Raw genomic sequence first — 14,105 nt, forward strand, 5'->3', positions numbered from 1 at the left:
ACTGCACTCTAGCCTGGGCAACAGAGTGAGACCCTGCTTCAAAAAATATATATAATGCAAATAACATGAAAAGAAAGTAACCAAATTACAAACATAATTATTTCCCCATAGTAGTTTTCAAATTTTGGACAAATAACTATAACTGGCAAGTTTGAGTTTAATCCATTTTAAGCAAAGAGATATTGTGTTGGCATATTTCTATTCATAATTCCCTGAAGTGATAAGGAAATTCTAAACAATGCAAAGTTCAGCCTTTAATTACTATACTTCTATCTCTCTGGCAGTTATCTAGCTGCAAAAGCAGGTACCTCAAAACTTAGTGGTTTAAAATAACAATCTGCAACTTGGACAGGGCTTGACAGGAAGGCTCATCTCTGCTTCACATGACATCAGCTTTGGTGGCTCCACTGAGAGTTGGCGACCCCTCTCCAAGAGGGGTCACTCACAGGCACTGGTTATTGGCTGGGAGCTCAGCCTGGATTGAGGGATAGGAACTTCATTCCTCTCCATGTGGGTCTCTTCATGTAGCCCAGGCTTCCTCACTGCACGGTGGCTGGCTGCTGAGGGAAAGTGACTCAAGGACCATATTGCCTCTTAAGACCCAGGCTTGGAAGTTACACAGTGTTGTCTATCGCGTGTGTCAGTCTAATGACACACAAATTAAGGGGAAGGGACATAACCCCCACCTCTTGAGGGTAAGTCGCAAAGTTTTGGAAGAGCATGTGGGATGGGATATATTGTTGTAGTTATTTTTGAAAAATACAATTTGCTACATTAGGTATGACATTTTATTACATTCTTTAAAATGTGACAATTGTCCTTCCCTTTTCAAGTTACAAACAAAAAGTAAAACTAAAGGAGTATCTTGATTTTCTTTAGGCAAAAATCAGTCAACTAGTTTGAAAGTCATTAGTGAAAATATGGAGAAATATTTATTCCAGATAATCAGGTTAAAATGGAGACCTGGCATTATTTGGCCAATTAATTGACAGAATGTTACAAGATGCCAAAGACTGGTAGCATCAAATACTGTATTTCAGACTGTAATGAGCAGTAAACTGGAAACATAATCTGTAATTCTGTAAATTGAACTATTGTTGAATGAATTAATTTTTCCGTATCTGTAATATTTTTACCTTATGTAATAAAAACCATAAATCTGGAAACAAAAGTATTTTTTTCAAAAATGCATTAACATCTTGAATTCTCTTGAAGAACATTAATAATAGTATCTGAAAATAAAGAATTTGAGAAAATGAGACAGAATAAGAAAATGAAAAAATGTAAATTGCAATTTAAAATTTCATAAACAAAAGCTGGGCTCGGAGTGGCTCATGCCTGTAATCCCAGCACTTTGTGGGGGGGCTAAGGGGGGAGGATTGCTTGGGCCCAGGAGTTGAGACCAGCCTCAGCAACATAGTGAGACCCTGTCTCTATACAAATAAAAATCAAAAAATGAGCTGGGGTTTGTGCTGCACGCCTGTAGTCTCAGCTACTCAGGAGGCTGAAGTGGGAGGATCGCTTGAGCCCAGGAATTGGAAAACAAAACAAAAACAAAACCAACAAAACAAAATAAAAATTTCATAAGCAAAAAATATTTCTTGTACCATAAAGGGAGAAAAGGGCACAGTGAGAATTCCAAAATTTTTTAGTATGTACCAAATACCAAATTTCATACATGTCATTACATTTCTTTCTGGTATACTTACTTCCAGCCATATGCACATTTTCTGCCGTCAGGCAGTTCTCACTGTGCCCAATATACACCATCTCATCCCAACCCTCTGTTTTGTTGTTAGCCCCTGGATCTTTCTTTTTTTCTGTATGGAATTCCAGGTGTTTCTAAAGAACTCTGCTAATTCTTACTACTTGGTTGGCACACAGGGACTCTGAGTGGTTTAATGAAAAGATGGCCAGTTTGAAGGTGTAAAGTTTACATAATGGCAAAGGATAAAGCAAATTAAGAGAACATTTTATGATGCAGAAGATAACACATCATGCTCCCAGGCAGAGTTGCAGCTTTCCAGATCCCCAGAGTTCTCTACAAGGAGGTGGCACTGTGGCTCATACCAGATGTGGAGAGTTAATGGCTGCATCAGATATGAGATAATCTCTGGGCAATCTGCCAGAATGTTTTTAAAAACGTCTTCTGCAGTATAATATACACATAGAAAAAGGCAAATTTCATGTGTTCAGCTTGATATAGTTTCATAAACTAAACACCTCAAGGGAGTTTTTATACCTTGAGATCTACCTTGTCCAACTGTTCTGGAAACTCTGACATTGGGTTTGCCTGCAAAGGAAAACAACCTCAATACATGTCTGAGTATTTACTGTGAAACTGGGTATTTCCAAAGCTCATCCCTCAGTCAGCCTAGACTTCAGGTCTATTTAGCACACATTCTTTCGCCCACCTTTTCCAACTTCACAGGTGCCTCTCATCTCTCTGTTAAGCTCTTATTTACTCAGGACCACACATTTTAGTAATTGGTGGCTCACTCATTGCTTCACATCTATTTGGTTCCCATTGCCACTGTATTTTGACAACATGTATTGCTTACTATTTAATTGAAAAGTTGGTTTTTCTGACTGGCCGCGGTGGCTCACGCCTGTAATCCCAGCACTTTGGGAGGCTGAGGCGGGCGGATAATGAGGTCAGGAGATCGAGACCATCCTGGCTAACATGGTGAAACCCTGTCTCTACTAAAAATAAAAATAAAAAAAATTAGCCAGGCATGGTGGTGCGCACCTGTAGTCCCAACTACTCGGGAGGCTGAGACAGGACAATGGCGTGAACCCAGGGGTGGAGCTTGCAGTGAGCAGAGATCGCACCAGTGCACTCCAGCCTGGGCGACAGAGTTTGCTCCATCTCAAAAAAAAAAAAAAAAAAAAGAAAGAAAAGAAAAGGTGGTTTTTCTTCAAATAGATCACTTAAAATTGTTTTCTATATTCTTCAAGTAGCATTATTTTAAGGAGCAGAACAAGAAATTCATGACAAAATGGGATTTGTATCCTTAAATAAGATTTTCTTTTTTTTGGAGACACAGTCTCACTCTGTTGCCAAGGCTGGAGTGCAGTGGCTCGATCTCAGCTCACTGCAACCTCTGCCTCCCGGGTTCAAGAAATTCTCCTGCCTCAGCCTCCTGAGTAGTGGGTATTACAGGTGTGCACCACCACGCCTGGCTAATTTTTGTATTTTTAGTAGAGACGGGGTTTCACCACGTTGGCCAGGCTGGTCTTGAACTCCTGACCTCAAATGATCTGCCCGCCTCGGCCTCCCAAAGTGCTGTGATTACAGGTGTGAGCCACCGCACCCAGCCTTAAATAAGATTTTCACAGCTACACAATTAGGGTGAGGAATGCATAAAACATTCAAATCTTTAATATTCCAAATCAAAGTTCTGACTACTTTGGGAAATGTTAACTAAAATATCTTGCTAATATACTATAGAAACAGAATTTATAAAGATACATTTATAAGAATTTATAGATTTGTAGAGTGAACTGGTACAGGACAGAATGTTAAAGTAGTTAGATGTTTGCAGACCAGCCTCAATGAGGCTTCTATCTTTGAAACTCCCTGTCTCTGTAGGACAGGCAAAGCTGACTATACTGGACATAAGGTCATGGTGCTAAACTACTGGCAGGTGTAGTCACGGGCTTCTTTTATATATTTTACTTAAAGAATATTAAAACCAATTTGGCTTATCAAATTAGTGTAGATACAGGCTGAGGCGGGTGGATCACTTGAGGTCAGGAGTTCGAGACCAGCCCGGCCAACATGGTGAAACCCTGTTTCTACTAAAAATACAAAAAGTTAACCAGGCGTGGTGGCGGGCGCCTGTAATCCCAGCTACTTGGGAGTCTGAGGCACGAGAATCGCATGAACCCGGGAGGTGGAGGTTGCAATGAGCCAAGATCATGCCACTGCATTCCAGCCTGGGCGACAGAGCAAGACTCCATCTCACAAACAAACAAAAAAACCCACACACAAATTAGTGTAGATAAAAAAGGTATCCCTCAAGTTTGACAAGAAAGTGGAGAGACAGACACAACTACATATTGCTGAGAGTGTAAACTGTACAACCTCTCTGAAGAGCAGTATGGTAATACTTATTAAAACTGTCTACATCTTTATGCCCAGTGATTCCATTTCCTTTTTTTTTTCTTTTGTGAGACAAAGTCTCACTCTATCCCCCAGGCTGGAAGTGGAATGGGGTGATCTCTGCCCACTGCAACCTCAGCCTCCTGGGTTCAAGAGATTCTCCTGTCTCAGCCTCCTGAGTAGCTGGGATTACAGGTGCGTGCCACCACGCCCGGCTAATTTTTTTCCATTTTTAGTAGAGATGGGGTTTCACCATGTTGGCCAGGCTGGTCTCGAACTCCTGACCTCAGGTGATCCACTCAGCTTGGCCTCCCAAAGTGCTGGGATTACAGGCGTGAGCCACCGCACCTGGCCTCCATTTCAATTTTTATCCTAAGTACATATTCATAAATATGGAAAAAGATTTATGTATATAACGTGGTAATATATTGAGGCTAAAAGAAAAAGATTCAGGTACAAAGATATTTAATCCAGCATTATTTACACTAAGAGCAAAAATGTTGAAACCATCCAGCAACAGGGAAAATGTTAAATAATTTATGATATGTTTTTCTGTAGACCATTATGTAGGAAAAAAAGCTAGTGAAATTTTAGACATGGGACACAAGTTTGTTTAAAAAGGCAGTTTCCAGGACTTTTTGTAAAATTACTGTTTTTTCTGAAAGACTGAGAGAAAATGTTATCTCTGAGTGGGTTATCTCCGAGTGCTGTAATTATTGACTATTTATTTTCCTGTTCATATATTCTGTGTTTCCTACAGAGAGCTCTATTATTTATACAATCAAAAACTTGTTTTTAGAAAAATACTGTTTTGGCAATACTTTGGAATGGAATTTGGTGTTCAAAGTCTCAATCATGATGCACTCCGCTAATTTTAAAAAATTAACAAGAACTTCACAAAATCCTAATTTTGATCTTCCCTTTCCCCTTAGTCTTTTTCATTGCAAATAGTTTCCCACGGTCTCAATTTCATCTTTAAATGTGACCATTTTAGGTCATTACTCTTCAAATGTAACTTTGGTCTCCACAGGCTGATATAGTTTTAATGTTTCCTCATGGATTAAAAATAAAAGCTCTCTGTATCTTTTTCATCTGAATATAGTCCCGCACTATGTCGTGCATTTAGTTAACAAGTGGTAACTTGCTCAGGAACTTTTTTTTTCTGGATAATTTTTATCTCAAAAAGGACTGGCAGGGCCACTTTGTAGTCAATGACACATGGAAATCAGTCTACCGTGAGCCACTGGGACGCACTGGGAAAGGCTGAAGAAAAGGCGCCCGGGGTTCCAGTGAGCTCAGGATACCAACCAACAGCAGGGCTGGGGCCCGGGGCAGGCAGCCTGCCCGGGAGAGACCCCTAGGGGAACCCGAATGCGGAGGCGAGGGCAGAAGACGCCAAGTCACCGACCGCCCAGGGTGGCCAAAATAGAGAAGGCCAATCTGGGAGACTGGCCTCGGAGAACACAGTGCAGGGTGGAGAACTGGAGAAAGAGGTAAAAACTTTCAGCAAGGATGGCCGAACATTCCATGCAATGCCCCTTTAAAACGACGTTTCAGGCGATCACTAGGCCTTGCGACCGCAGCTTTAGCAAAACAGAAAGATTTGCGACGATAGGCCCTTTCCAAGCCTGAACTCGCCTTGACCCTAGGAGCCAGAAGTCGGGAAGAACTCGCAGTCCGGGCGAAAGAGCGCGCATGCGCCGCCTCAGGGGTCGGTCCCGGGGGCGGGGCCTGTTCCCTCCGCCCTGGGTCTCCACAGGCTTTCGCGGGGCGGGGCCTACTCCCTCCGCCCTGGGTCTCCGCGGGCGTTCGGCGGGCGGGGCCTGTTCCCTCCGCTCTGGGTCCCAGCGGGCGTTCGGGGGCGGGGCCTGTTCCCCCTGCACTGGGTCTCCGCTGGCGCCCGCCCCGCCCGCCTCACCTGCGCGGCACGTGATCCGCACCGCCTGTGGGCACCTGAAGGCGGATCACGCGCGTCCCGGGTCCTGCAGGTGAGAGCGGCCGCGCCCACGGGCCGGCTCAGCAGCGGTGGCGGTAGGTGGGGAAGCGCGGCTGGGCCTGCTCGCGTGAGGCGTCTGAACCCTCCATTTCCCGGTTCTAACCGCGCAGCAGGGCCCAGCTGGGACCTTGAGTGCGGCGAGGCGTGCTTCGTGCACCCTTGGCCCGGGACAGGGTCGGGCGTGTCGGCGTCGGGTGGAAAGAAGCCCCTTGCGGGTAAGCTCCCTGCCTCCCAGGCCTCCCTCCTGCCTGGGGTCGCTCAGTCCACAGAGGCCCGGCCGCTCTTAGAGTGGGGGGTGTAAGTCGCGGACTTTATTTGGGGAGCGCTGGACACCTTTCGGGTTTGCTTTGAATGAGATGGGATCCATGTGTTTACGCTGGCCAGCTGACCTGGTGTGCCCGGGAATTGACTGTTCGCGTGACAGCCGAGGCCCGAGGGAACGCCCACACCGCCCCCCCCACCCCCACCCCACCAAGGCAGGTCCTGGGTAGGCCTGAGAGCTTTTTCAAAACAAACTGTTGAGCTGACAGTGGCATTGGTGCTTCCCACTGAATGCCCTGGAACTGCAAAGGGGGCTGAGTGCCGCAGAGGGCTGGGAGCCGAAGTTTGTTTGGAAAATCACCTGTGCGCACTTGCACAGCTGGGATTTGTGAGCTCTCCAGAAAGCACCACCTGGTCTAAATTGTTTTCAAGACAACAGTACAGGGATAGTCTACCAGAAATTTTCGTGTTTGGTTTTTAGGCTTTATTGGAGTTTACGTTCGAAGAAAAGAGGCTGAACTTATCCTAAAAGGATAAGATGAAGATGGGGAAAGGCATGTTCCTTATGTCTTAATATTTGTTTGATTGATTGATGGGGTCCTGCTCTGTTGCCCAGGCTGGAGTGCAGTGGTGCAATTACAGCTCACCGCAGGCGTCACCTCCGGGGCTCAAGTGATGCTCCCGCCTCAGTCTCTCAAGTAGCTGAGACTACAGGTGCTCGCCACCACACCCAGCTAATTATTATTTTTTTTTGGAGAGATGGGGTCTTGCCTTGTTGCCCAGACTGGTCTTAAACTCCTGGGCTCAAGTGTTCCACCCATCTCGACCTCCCAAAGTGCTGGGACTACAGGTGTGCACGATCGCGCCCAGACTTTTTTTTTTTTGGTAGAGGTGTTTCCGTAAATAAGACTAGGACAAAGGATGATCAATTTTACAAATCAGGGTTATACCTGCCCCTCTCAGAGCTGATTCTACCTCACTCGACACCAATTTTCCACCGTCAGGTGTGTGTGTGTGTGTGTGTGTGTGTGTGTGTGTGTGTGTGTGTTTAGTCTTGGTAGGTTTTCTAATATCATATTACATATGGATTATTTAAAGGCTGGAACTCAATTGGGCTTGAACAAAATAAATATTCAACATATATTTATTTAAGTACATTGGGTGCCTGACAGTTTTACATGGTGTGGATAGAGAAATGAGCAAGATGGCAAAGTACCTACTCCTTTGGGATTTACATCCTGGTCGGGGGAGACAATTTAACAAATACCCGATGCTGGTGGTAATTGCTGAGAATATAGGGTGATGTGCTAGCCTAGAGAGTGGCTACCTTAAATAGGGAAACCGTCTCTGAGGAGAGACATTGAAATTGAGATCTAAAAGACAAATAAGATCCCAAGAGCAGAGGGAAGAGGGAGCATTTCAGCTTGAGAAAACCGCTTTATGGAGACGGAAGACTGTTTGGCCAAGGAGGCTGGAAAGAAGAGAGGGACTGTGGCCGGAGTTGAGATCTGAGAAGTGGGCAGGCGGGAATTATATAAGATTTTGATTATATAAGATTATATAGGATTTGTTTGCCATGGTGAGGAGTTTGATTTTATTCTAAATTTGTAAATTTGTTCTTGAGCGTGGTCTGGCTAAGTTCATTTTTTGACACTTTCTTAGGTTTTCTTTTCTTGGTTTCCTTGATTCATTCAGAGGTGGCTCCTCACCTCAAGTCTTTTGTATAATTTTACTATTTATCAGACAGGGTGACAAACCATGATAGGACAGCTTTCAACATGGCCACTTATTAATAAATTTTCAATGAGACTTTTGTTGTTTTTTTTTTAAGAGCAAATCCTACAGTTTCATTTTAAAGGCGGAGCAGATAGCCTTCGCTCCATCCTGTGGAGGGAGCAGCTAAGATAGTTTATTAGAATAGAAAATACTTTTTGAGTTGAGATGAGCAGATCCGAAATGAGATATTTTTGAGAACTCCTTATGAGAAAGGCTTCAAAGGTGAAATAAACACCTTAGGTTTTGAAAGCTAAACATCAAATCAGTTTGAAGTTATTTGACAAGGTTCTTTTTGAGGAGTTGTGGAAATTTGTTGGTATGACAACGGTGGTTGTGAGAATCAGAGGTTATAGTCTTATAGATATTTTTTTTTCTCCAAATTGTTCTTATCCCAGGTAACAGGTTGTCCTTTAAAACAGAGCTCCCTTGGCCGGGTTCGGTGGCTCACACCGGTTATCCCAGCACTTTGGGAGGCCGAGGTGGGCGGATCACGAGGCCAGGAGTTCAAGACCTGGCCAACATGGGGAAACCCAGTCTCTACTAAAAATACAAAAAATTAGCCGGGCCCACGTGGTGGGACATGCCTGTAATCCTAGCTACTTGGGAGGCTGAGGTGGGAGAATCACTTGAACCCGCGAGGCAGAAGTTGCAGTGACCTGAGAACATGCCACTGCACTCAAGCTTGGGCGACAGAGGGAGATCCTGTCTCAACAAAACAAAACAAAAACAAAACATAGCTCCCCAGCCCCCAGGGCTAAGGACTGGTTACCCATCCTGGCCTGTCAGGAACTGGGCTGCACAGCAGGAGGTGAGAGCATGAGTGAGCTCCACCTCTTGTCAGATCAGCTGCAGTGTTAGATTTTCTTTTTTTTCTTTTTTTGAGACGGAGTTTCGCTCTGTCACCCAAGCTGGAGTGCAGTGGCACGATATCAGCTCACTGCAACCTCCTCCTCCCTTCAAGGGATTCTTCTGCCTCAGCCTCCCAAGTAGCTGAAACTACAGGCATGTGCCACCACACCCAGCTAATTTTTGTAGTTGGGGCTCCAGGCATCCACAAACCCTACTTTGAACTGTGCCTGTGAGGGATGGAGGGTGTGTGCTGCTTATGAATCTAATGCCGGATGATCTAAGGTGGAACTGTTTCATCCTGAAACCATCCCGCACACCCCAGTCCAGGGAAAAATTTCTTCCATGAAACTGGTCCCTGCTGCCAAAAAGGTGGGGACCACTGCTTTAAAATGTTGATGTAGAAGCTTTCATTGAGCAAATTAAAACATTTTGGCCCTTTTATATAGATTCAAATTGCATGTATCTGATTCCTAGAATAAATAACCTTCATCTGCTTAAAACTTTCAGGCTGTTTTACTTCAAATAAAGAACATGGCGAAACTGATTAACACATTAGCTGATCATGGTGACGATGTCAACTGCTGTGCCTTCTCCTTTTCCCTCTTGGCTACTTGCTCCTTGGACAAAACAATTCGCCTGTACTCGTTACGTGACTTTACTGAACTGCCACATTCTCCATTGAAGTTTCACACCTATGCTGTCCACTGCTGCTGTTTCTCCCCTTCAGGACATATTTTGGCATCGTGTTCAACAGATGGTACCACTGTCCTATGGAATACTGAAAATGGACAGATGTTGGCAGTGATGGAACAGCCTAGTGGCAGCCCTGTGAGGGTTTGCCAGTTTTCCCCAGACTCCACGTGTTTGGCATCAGGGGCAGCTGATGGAACTGTGGTTTTGTGGAATGCACAGTCATACAAGTTATATAGGTATGGATATTTAAATCCTTCCTGTTTTAATCCTGTTGACTAGGTGTACTTAAAAAAAACTGAAAGCAAAATATTTTGATATTCTGCACAGTCTAAGTGATGTAGAAAAAAAGAAAAATATTTTGATGATCCTAGGAAGCCAATGGTTTTCAGGTAGCACAAGGAAAAATATTTTAACCGGGCCGGGCACGGTGGCTCACGCGTGTAATCCCAGCACTTTGGGAGGCCAAGGCAGGCAGATCATGAGGTGAGGAGATCGAGACCATCCTGGCTAACATGGTGAAACCCCATCTCTACTAAAAATACAAAAAATTAGCCGGGCATGGTGGCGGGCGCCCGTAGTCCCAGCTACTTGGGAGGCTGAGGCAGGAGAATGGCATGAACCCGGGAGGTGGAGCTTGCAGTGAGCCGAGATCACACCACTGCACTCAGCCTGGGTGACAGAGTGAGACTCTGTCTCAAAAAAAAAAAAAAAATTTTTTTAACTGGCCTTCTAAAGGTCAAAAACCCAGAGAGATGTTTAATATGATTCTTACAGTAGATTTGCTTAGCTCTGATCTTGAGTTAATCTTGTTAGACTTTTATGGTTTTTTTTTTTTTATTGTAAGAGTAAAAGCAGTATTTTGAAGGTTCAGTAATTTTAGGCTTTATTTTTGTCACTTGTGGTTTAAGTGTTTTCTTTCTTTTTTGAGACAGAGTTTCGCTCTTGTTGCCCAGGCTGGAGTGCAGTGGTGGGATCTCAGCTCACTGAAACCTCCGCCTCCCGGGTTCAAGCGATTCTCCTGCCTCGGCCTCCTGAATTGCTGGGATTACAGACTCCTGCCACCACACCCAGCCAATTGTTTGTATTTTTAGTAGAGACCGGGTTTCACCATGTTGGCCAGGCTGGTCTTGAACTCCTGACCTCATGTGATCCACCCGCTTCGGCTGGCTTCCCAAAGTGCTGGGATTACAGGTATGAGCCACTGTGCCCGGCCCAAGTGTTTTCAATAATAAAGTAATAGTATGTAAAGCTCAGCTAAGAGATGCAGTTATTTCTCTGACTGCAATTCTTGCTGGATGAATGACCAAGCCCAGAAGAAGGAACCTCATGCCTGGTGTGGTGGTGATGTGTTATTTATCGTTTCTTAAAAACTCACCTGAAAAACTCTTTTGGAAGAAACCAATTAATTTACATTGGTAATGTTGTGTTGCAATTTAACAACATTAAAACTATTCACATTTATTTATATTGTGGCAAAATACACGTAACAAAAATTATCAGTTTTATTAGCCAGGTGTGGTGGCGTGTGCCTGTAGTCCTCGCTACTCCAGAGGCTGAGGTGAGAGGATCGCCTGAACCCAGGAGTTTGAGGCTGCAGCGAGCTAGGATTGCACTACTGTACTCCAGCCTGAGTGACTGAGTGACCCTGTCTCAAAAAAAAAAAAAAGTTAAAATTTTCACGCTAACGCTTTTAGATGACATTAAGTACATTAGAAACCATGCACTTTTAAGTAATTACCAATTAAAAGAGCCTAGTGTACCTCCCCCTCCTTCTGTCTCCCAACATCTTTCAGAGCACAAATGCCAGTTGGTCAACAACTATTGCTCATTTAAGCTTAGGTCTTTAGGTTGAAGAGAGTGACGTGTTTTAAGTGGTGTTAATAAACACTTACGCCAAATATCTTTTTTATATGCATGAAATCCAGCTGTCAGCTAAGGAATCTTACTTATCCAATGATGACTTCTGGCTCTATAGCATCTATAGCATTTAGGGATATATAACTATCCCTAAACTATGTAATTAATTATATATAAATGATAGATACCCTGCTGGATGGGACAGTGCGTTAATTGTTGGGTTTTTAACAGCTTATTTTTCTTAATTGAGCAAATACTAATACTTCATCACAGTGCCTCCCTGTCTTCCTAACATAATTTTAACTTGCCCACAGCATTTTCCTTTCATAAATAATTTATATTTGAAGACCTCGCCATTGCTTCTGGGTAATTTTTAATACAGACGTTGAAAGTACCTTTGACTCCAATAACATATTTTCCAATAAAAATAGTCTTATCTTACCTTTTTTAAAAAATATGGCTGTAGTTGATGTTGCTTGTCATTGCTTTTCTGGTTAAGTTTTACAGATGTTAATGTGTTTATACTGATTTGCCATGTGGAAAAATATGAAGATATGTGGACTTTGGTTTGTAATTTAGGCTTGAACATACCAGTTAAAATGTTTAAGAGAGGATATTTAAATCCTCCCTTGCTTTTAGACTGTATATCTCAGTTCATAGCATATAAATGATATTTTATTTCTGTAGGCATCAATTGTCCTTTCTCTCTAGTTCTGTGATAGCCATTTATTGTCTTTTCACTGTATCAAGCTGCTGTTAGAGACTGGTATAAAGTAAAGGATACTCTGAAATGAAAACCCACTTTTTGCTTTTATTTCAGATGTGGTAGTGTTAAAGATGGCTCCTTGGCGGCATGTGCATTTTCTCCTAATGGAAGCTTCTTTGTCACTGGCTCCTCATGTGGTGATTTAACAGTGTGGGATGATAAAATGAGGTGTCTGCATAGTGAAAAAGCACATGATCTTGGAATTACCTGCTGCGATTTTTCTTCACAGCCAGTTTCTGGTTGGTTATTCTTTTAAGCACTAGAAATTCCTATTTGTAATTTGTGCTGTATACGACTTTTCATTCTTTTATTCTTTTTTATGTTATCATTAGTAGAGTGAGGAGCCCTCTTAATTTATTCCTGTAAAGAGATTATCCTTCTCTCTTTTTTGACCAAAAATGAAATCATGAAAAAATATATGAGAAAATCGCGTTCTTTTTTTTTTTTTGGTCTTGGAGTTTCCTGCAAGAAAATTACATTCTTTATTACATGCAGGGGGTGACTCAAATTGGTTCAACAGATTCAGATTCCTTGGATATGGCAATTTAGAGGACCTGACCCTATTGATACAATTGCAATTAAAAGAACACTATATTGATATTCAAGTAGAAATGTAAACTTTAAAAATTGCAAATAGAAGCTATGTTTTCCATTTACTAATTTAATCTTCCAAAAGCTAAATTTATAAAATGTTTGCCAACACAACTAGTTTTTTAGAAATAAACAAAACTCCTGAATATAGTCTTTTGGTTTTAAATAGGTACAGTGATTTGGAAAGTTCTTTCTTTAGAGTTTTCATTTTCCGTGTTAGTGGATGGGAGTTCTGTAGCTTTTGTCCCCCTGCAGTCTTGTTACCAGACCAGTGCTATCCATAACAACATAATGCAAGCCACTTAGGAAAATTTAAAATGTTGTAGTAGTAGATGAAATTAATTAACAATATATCCTGATATATCTATAATGTAGTTTCAATAATTGATAATAAAAATTATTAATAAGATTTTATCTTTTGTACTAAGTCTTTGAAATCTGGTATGTATATTATAGATAGTACATTTCAATTTGGACTAGCTGCATTTCAAGTCTTTGGTACCCACATATGGCCAGTCACTGCCCTGTTGGACAAAACAGGTCCAGAGAGTAGACAGGAAGGTTTTGGTATTTCCCCCCTTTTCAAGCCCATCAGTGGCTTGTTCAGATATGATTAAGATCTCAAATCCCAAAAGGAAAACATGTTCTGCTTCCCCTAATCTCAAATTGCTCTTGGCCTCATGCATTTTTTGCCACATTGACTTTCTTTAATTCCTGGAATGTTTCTAAGATTTTTCCAAGGGTTTTACATGCAGACCCTTTACCTGGTTTGCTGTTAATATTCTTTAGAATTTGGCTGAAAATCACTAAAGATAAGTCTCTTCTGCTCTTAACACCTGTACTAAATCTGTATAATTTTGATATAGTCTTTTTTTTGCATGCTTTATTTTTCTGTTACAGTACTAAGTATCACAATTTTTAATTCTATATTTATATGGATAATTAATGCTGTTTTTCCTATTAGCTTGTAAGCTCCAGGCAGGCAGGGCCTGGGTCTCTTTTCTTCATCGTGCTTGATACAGAGTAGGCCTTGAAATGTAGATGGATGAGTAAGATTCCTTTTAATGATTTGTGAAATAATAGATTTTCTTTTCATAAACCCATTCTTATGTTAAACTCACTCCCTAATTTAATTAAGGCAGTTATTCTTTTAATATATTGTTCTGTGATATTTTACTCTAAGAACAGCTTGTAACAAACAAGCCATTGCT

The 14,105-nt window shown here is 42.3% G+C and overlaps 1 protein-coding gene across 5 annotated transcripts in view; it reads left to right on the forward strand.

Moving 5' to 3' along the window:
• The first annotated feature begins 5,883 nt into the window (after window positions 1–5,883).
• The window catches only part of WDSUB1 (WD repeat, sterile alpha motif and U-box domain containing 1), a 52,782-nt gene continuing 44,560 nt past the window's right edge, over window positions 5,884–14,105 (forward strand). For 3 of the 5 annotated variants that reach the window (XM_003266149.3, XM_030796482.1, XM_030796483.1), the window contains exons 1-3: window positions 5,884–6,093; window positions 9,495–9,916; window positions 12,358–12,542. In XM_003266149.3, coding sequence (XP_003266197.1) covers window positions 9,519–9,916; window positions 12,358–12,542 — 583 coding nt within the window. In that variant the 5' untranslated portion in view covers window positions 5,884–6,093; window positions 9,495–9,518. The remainder of the gene's footprint in view (window positions 6,094–9,494; window positions 9,917–12,357; window positions 12,543–14,105) is intronic. The other 2 variants (XM_030796485.1, XM_030796484.1) reach the window with 2 other exon arrangements.

Source organism: Nomascus leucogenys, chromosome 17 (assembly GCF_006542625.1).
Source record: "Nomascus leucogenys isolate Asia chromosome 17, Asia_NLE_v1, whole genome shotgun sequence".
Taxonomy (NCBI): domain Eukaryota; kingdom Metazoa; phylum Chordata; class Mammalia; order Primates; family Hylobatidae; genus Nomascus; species Nomascus leucogenys.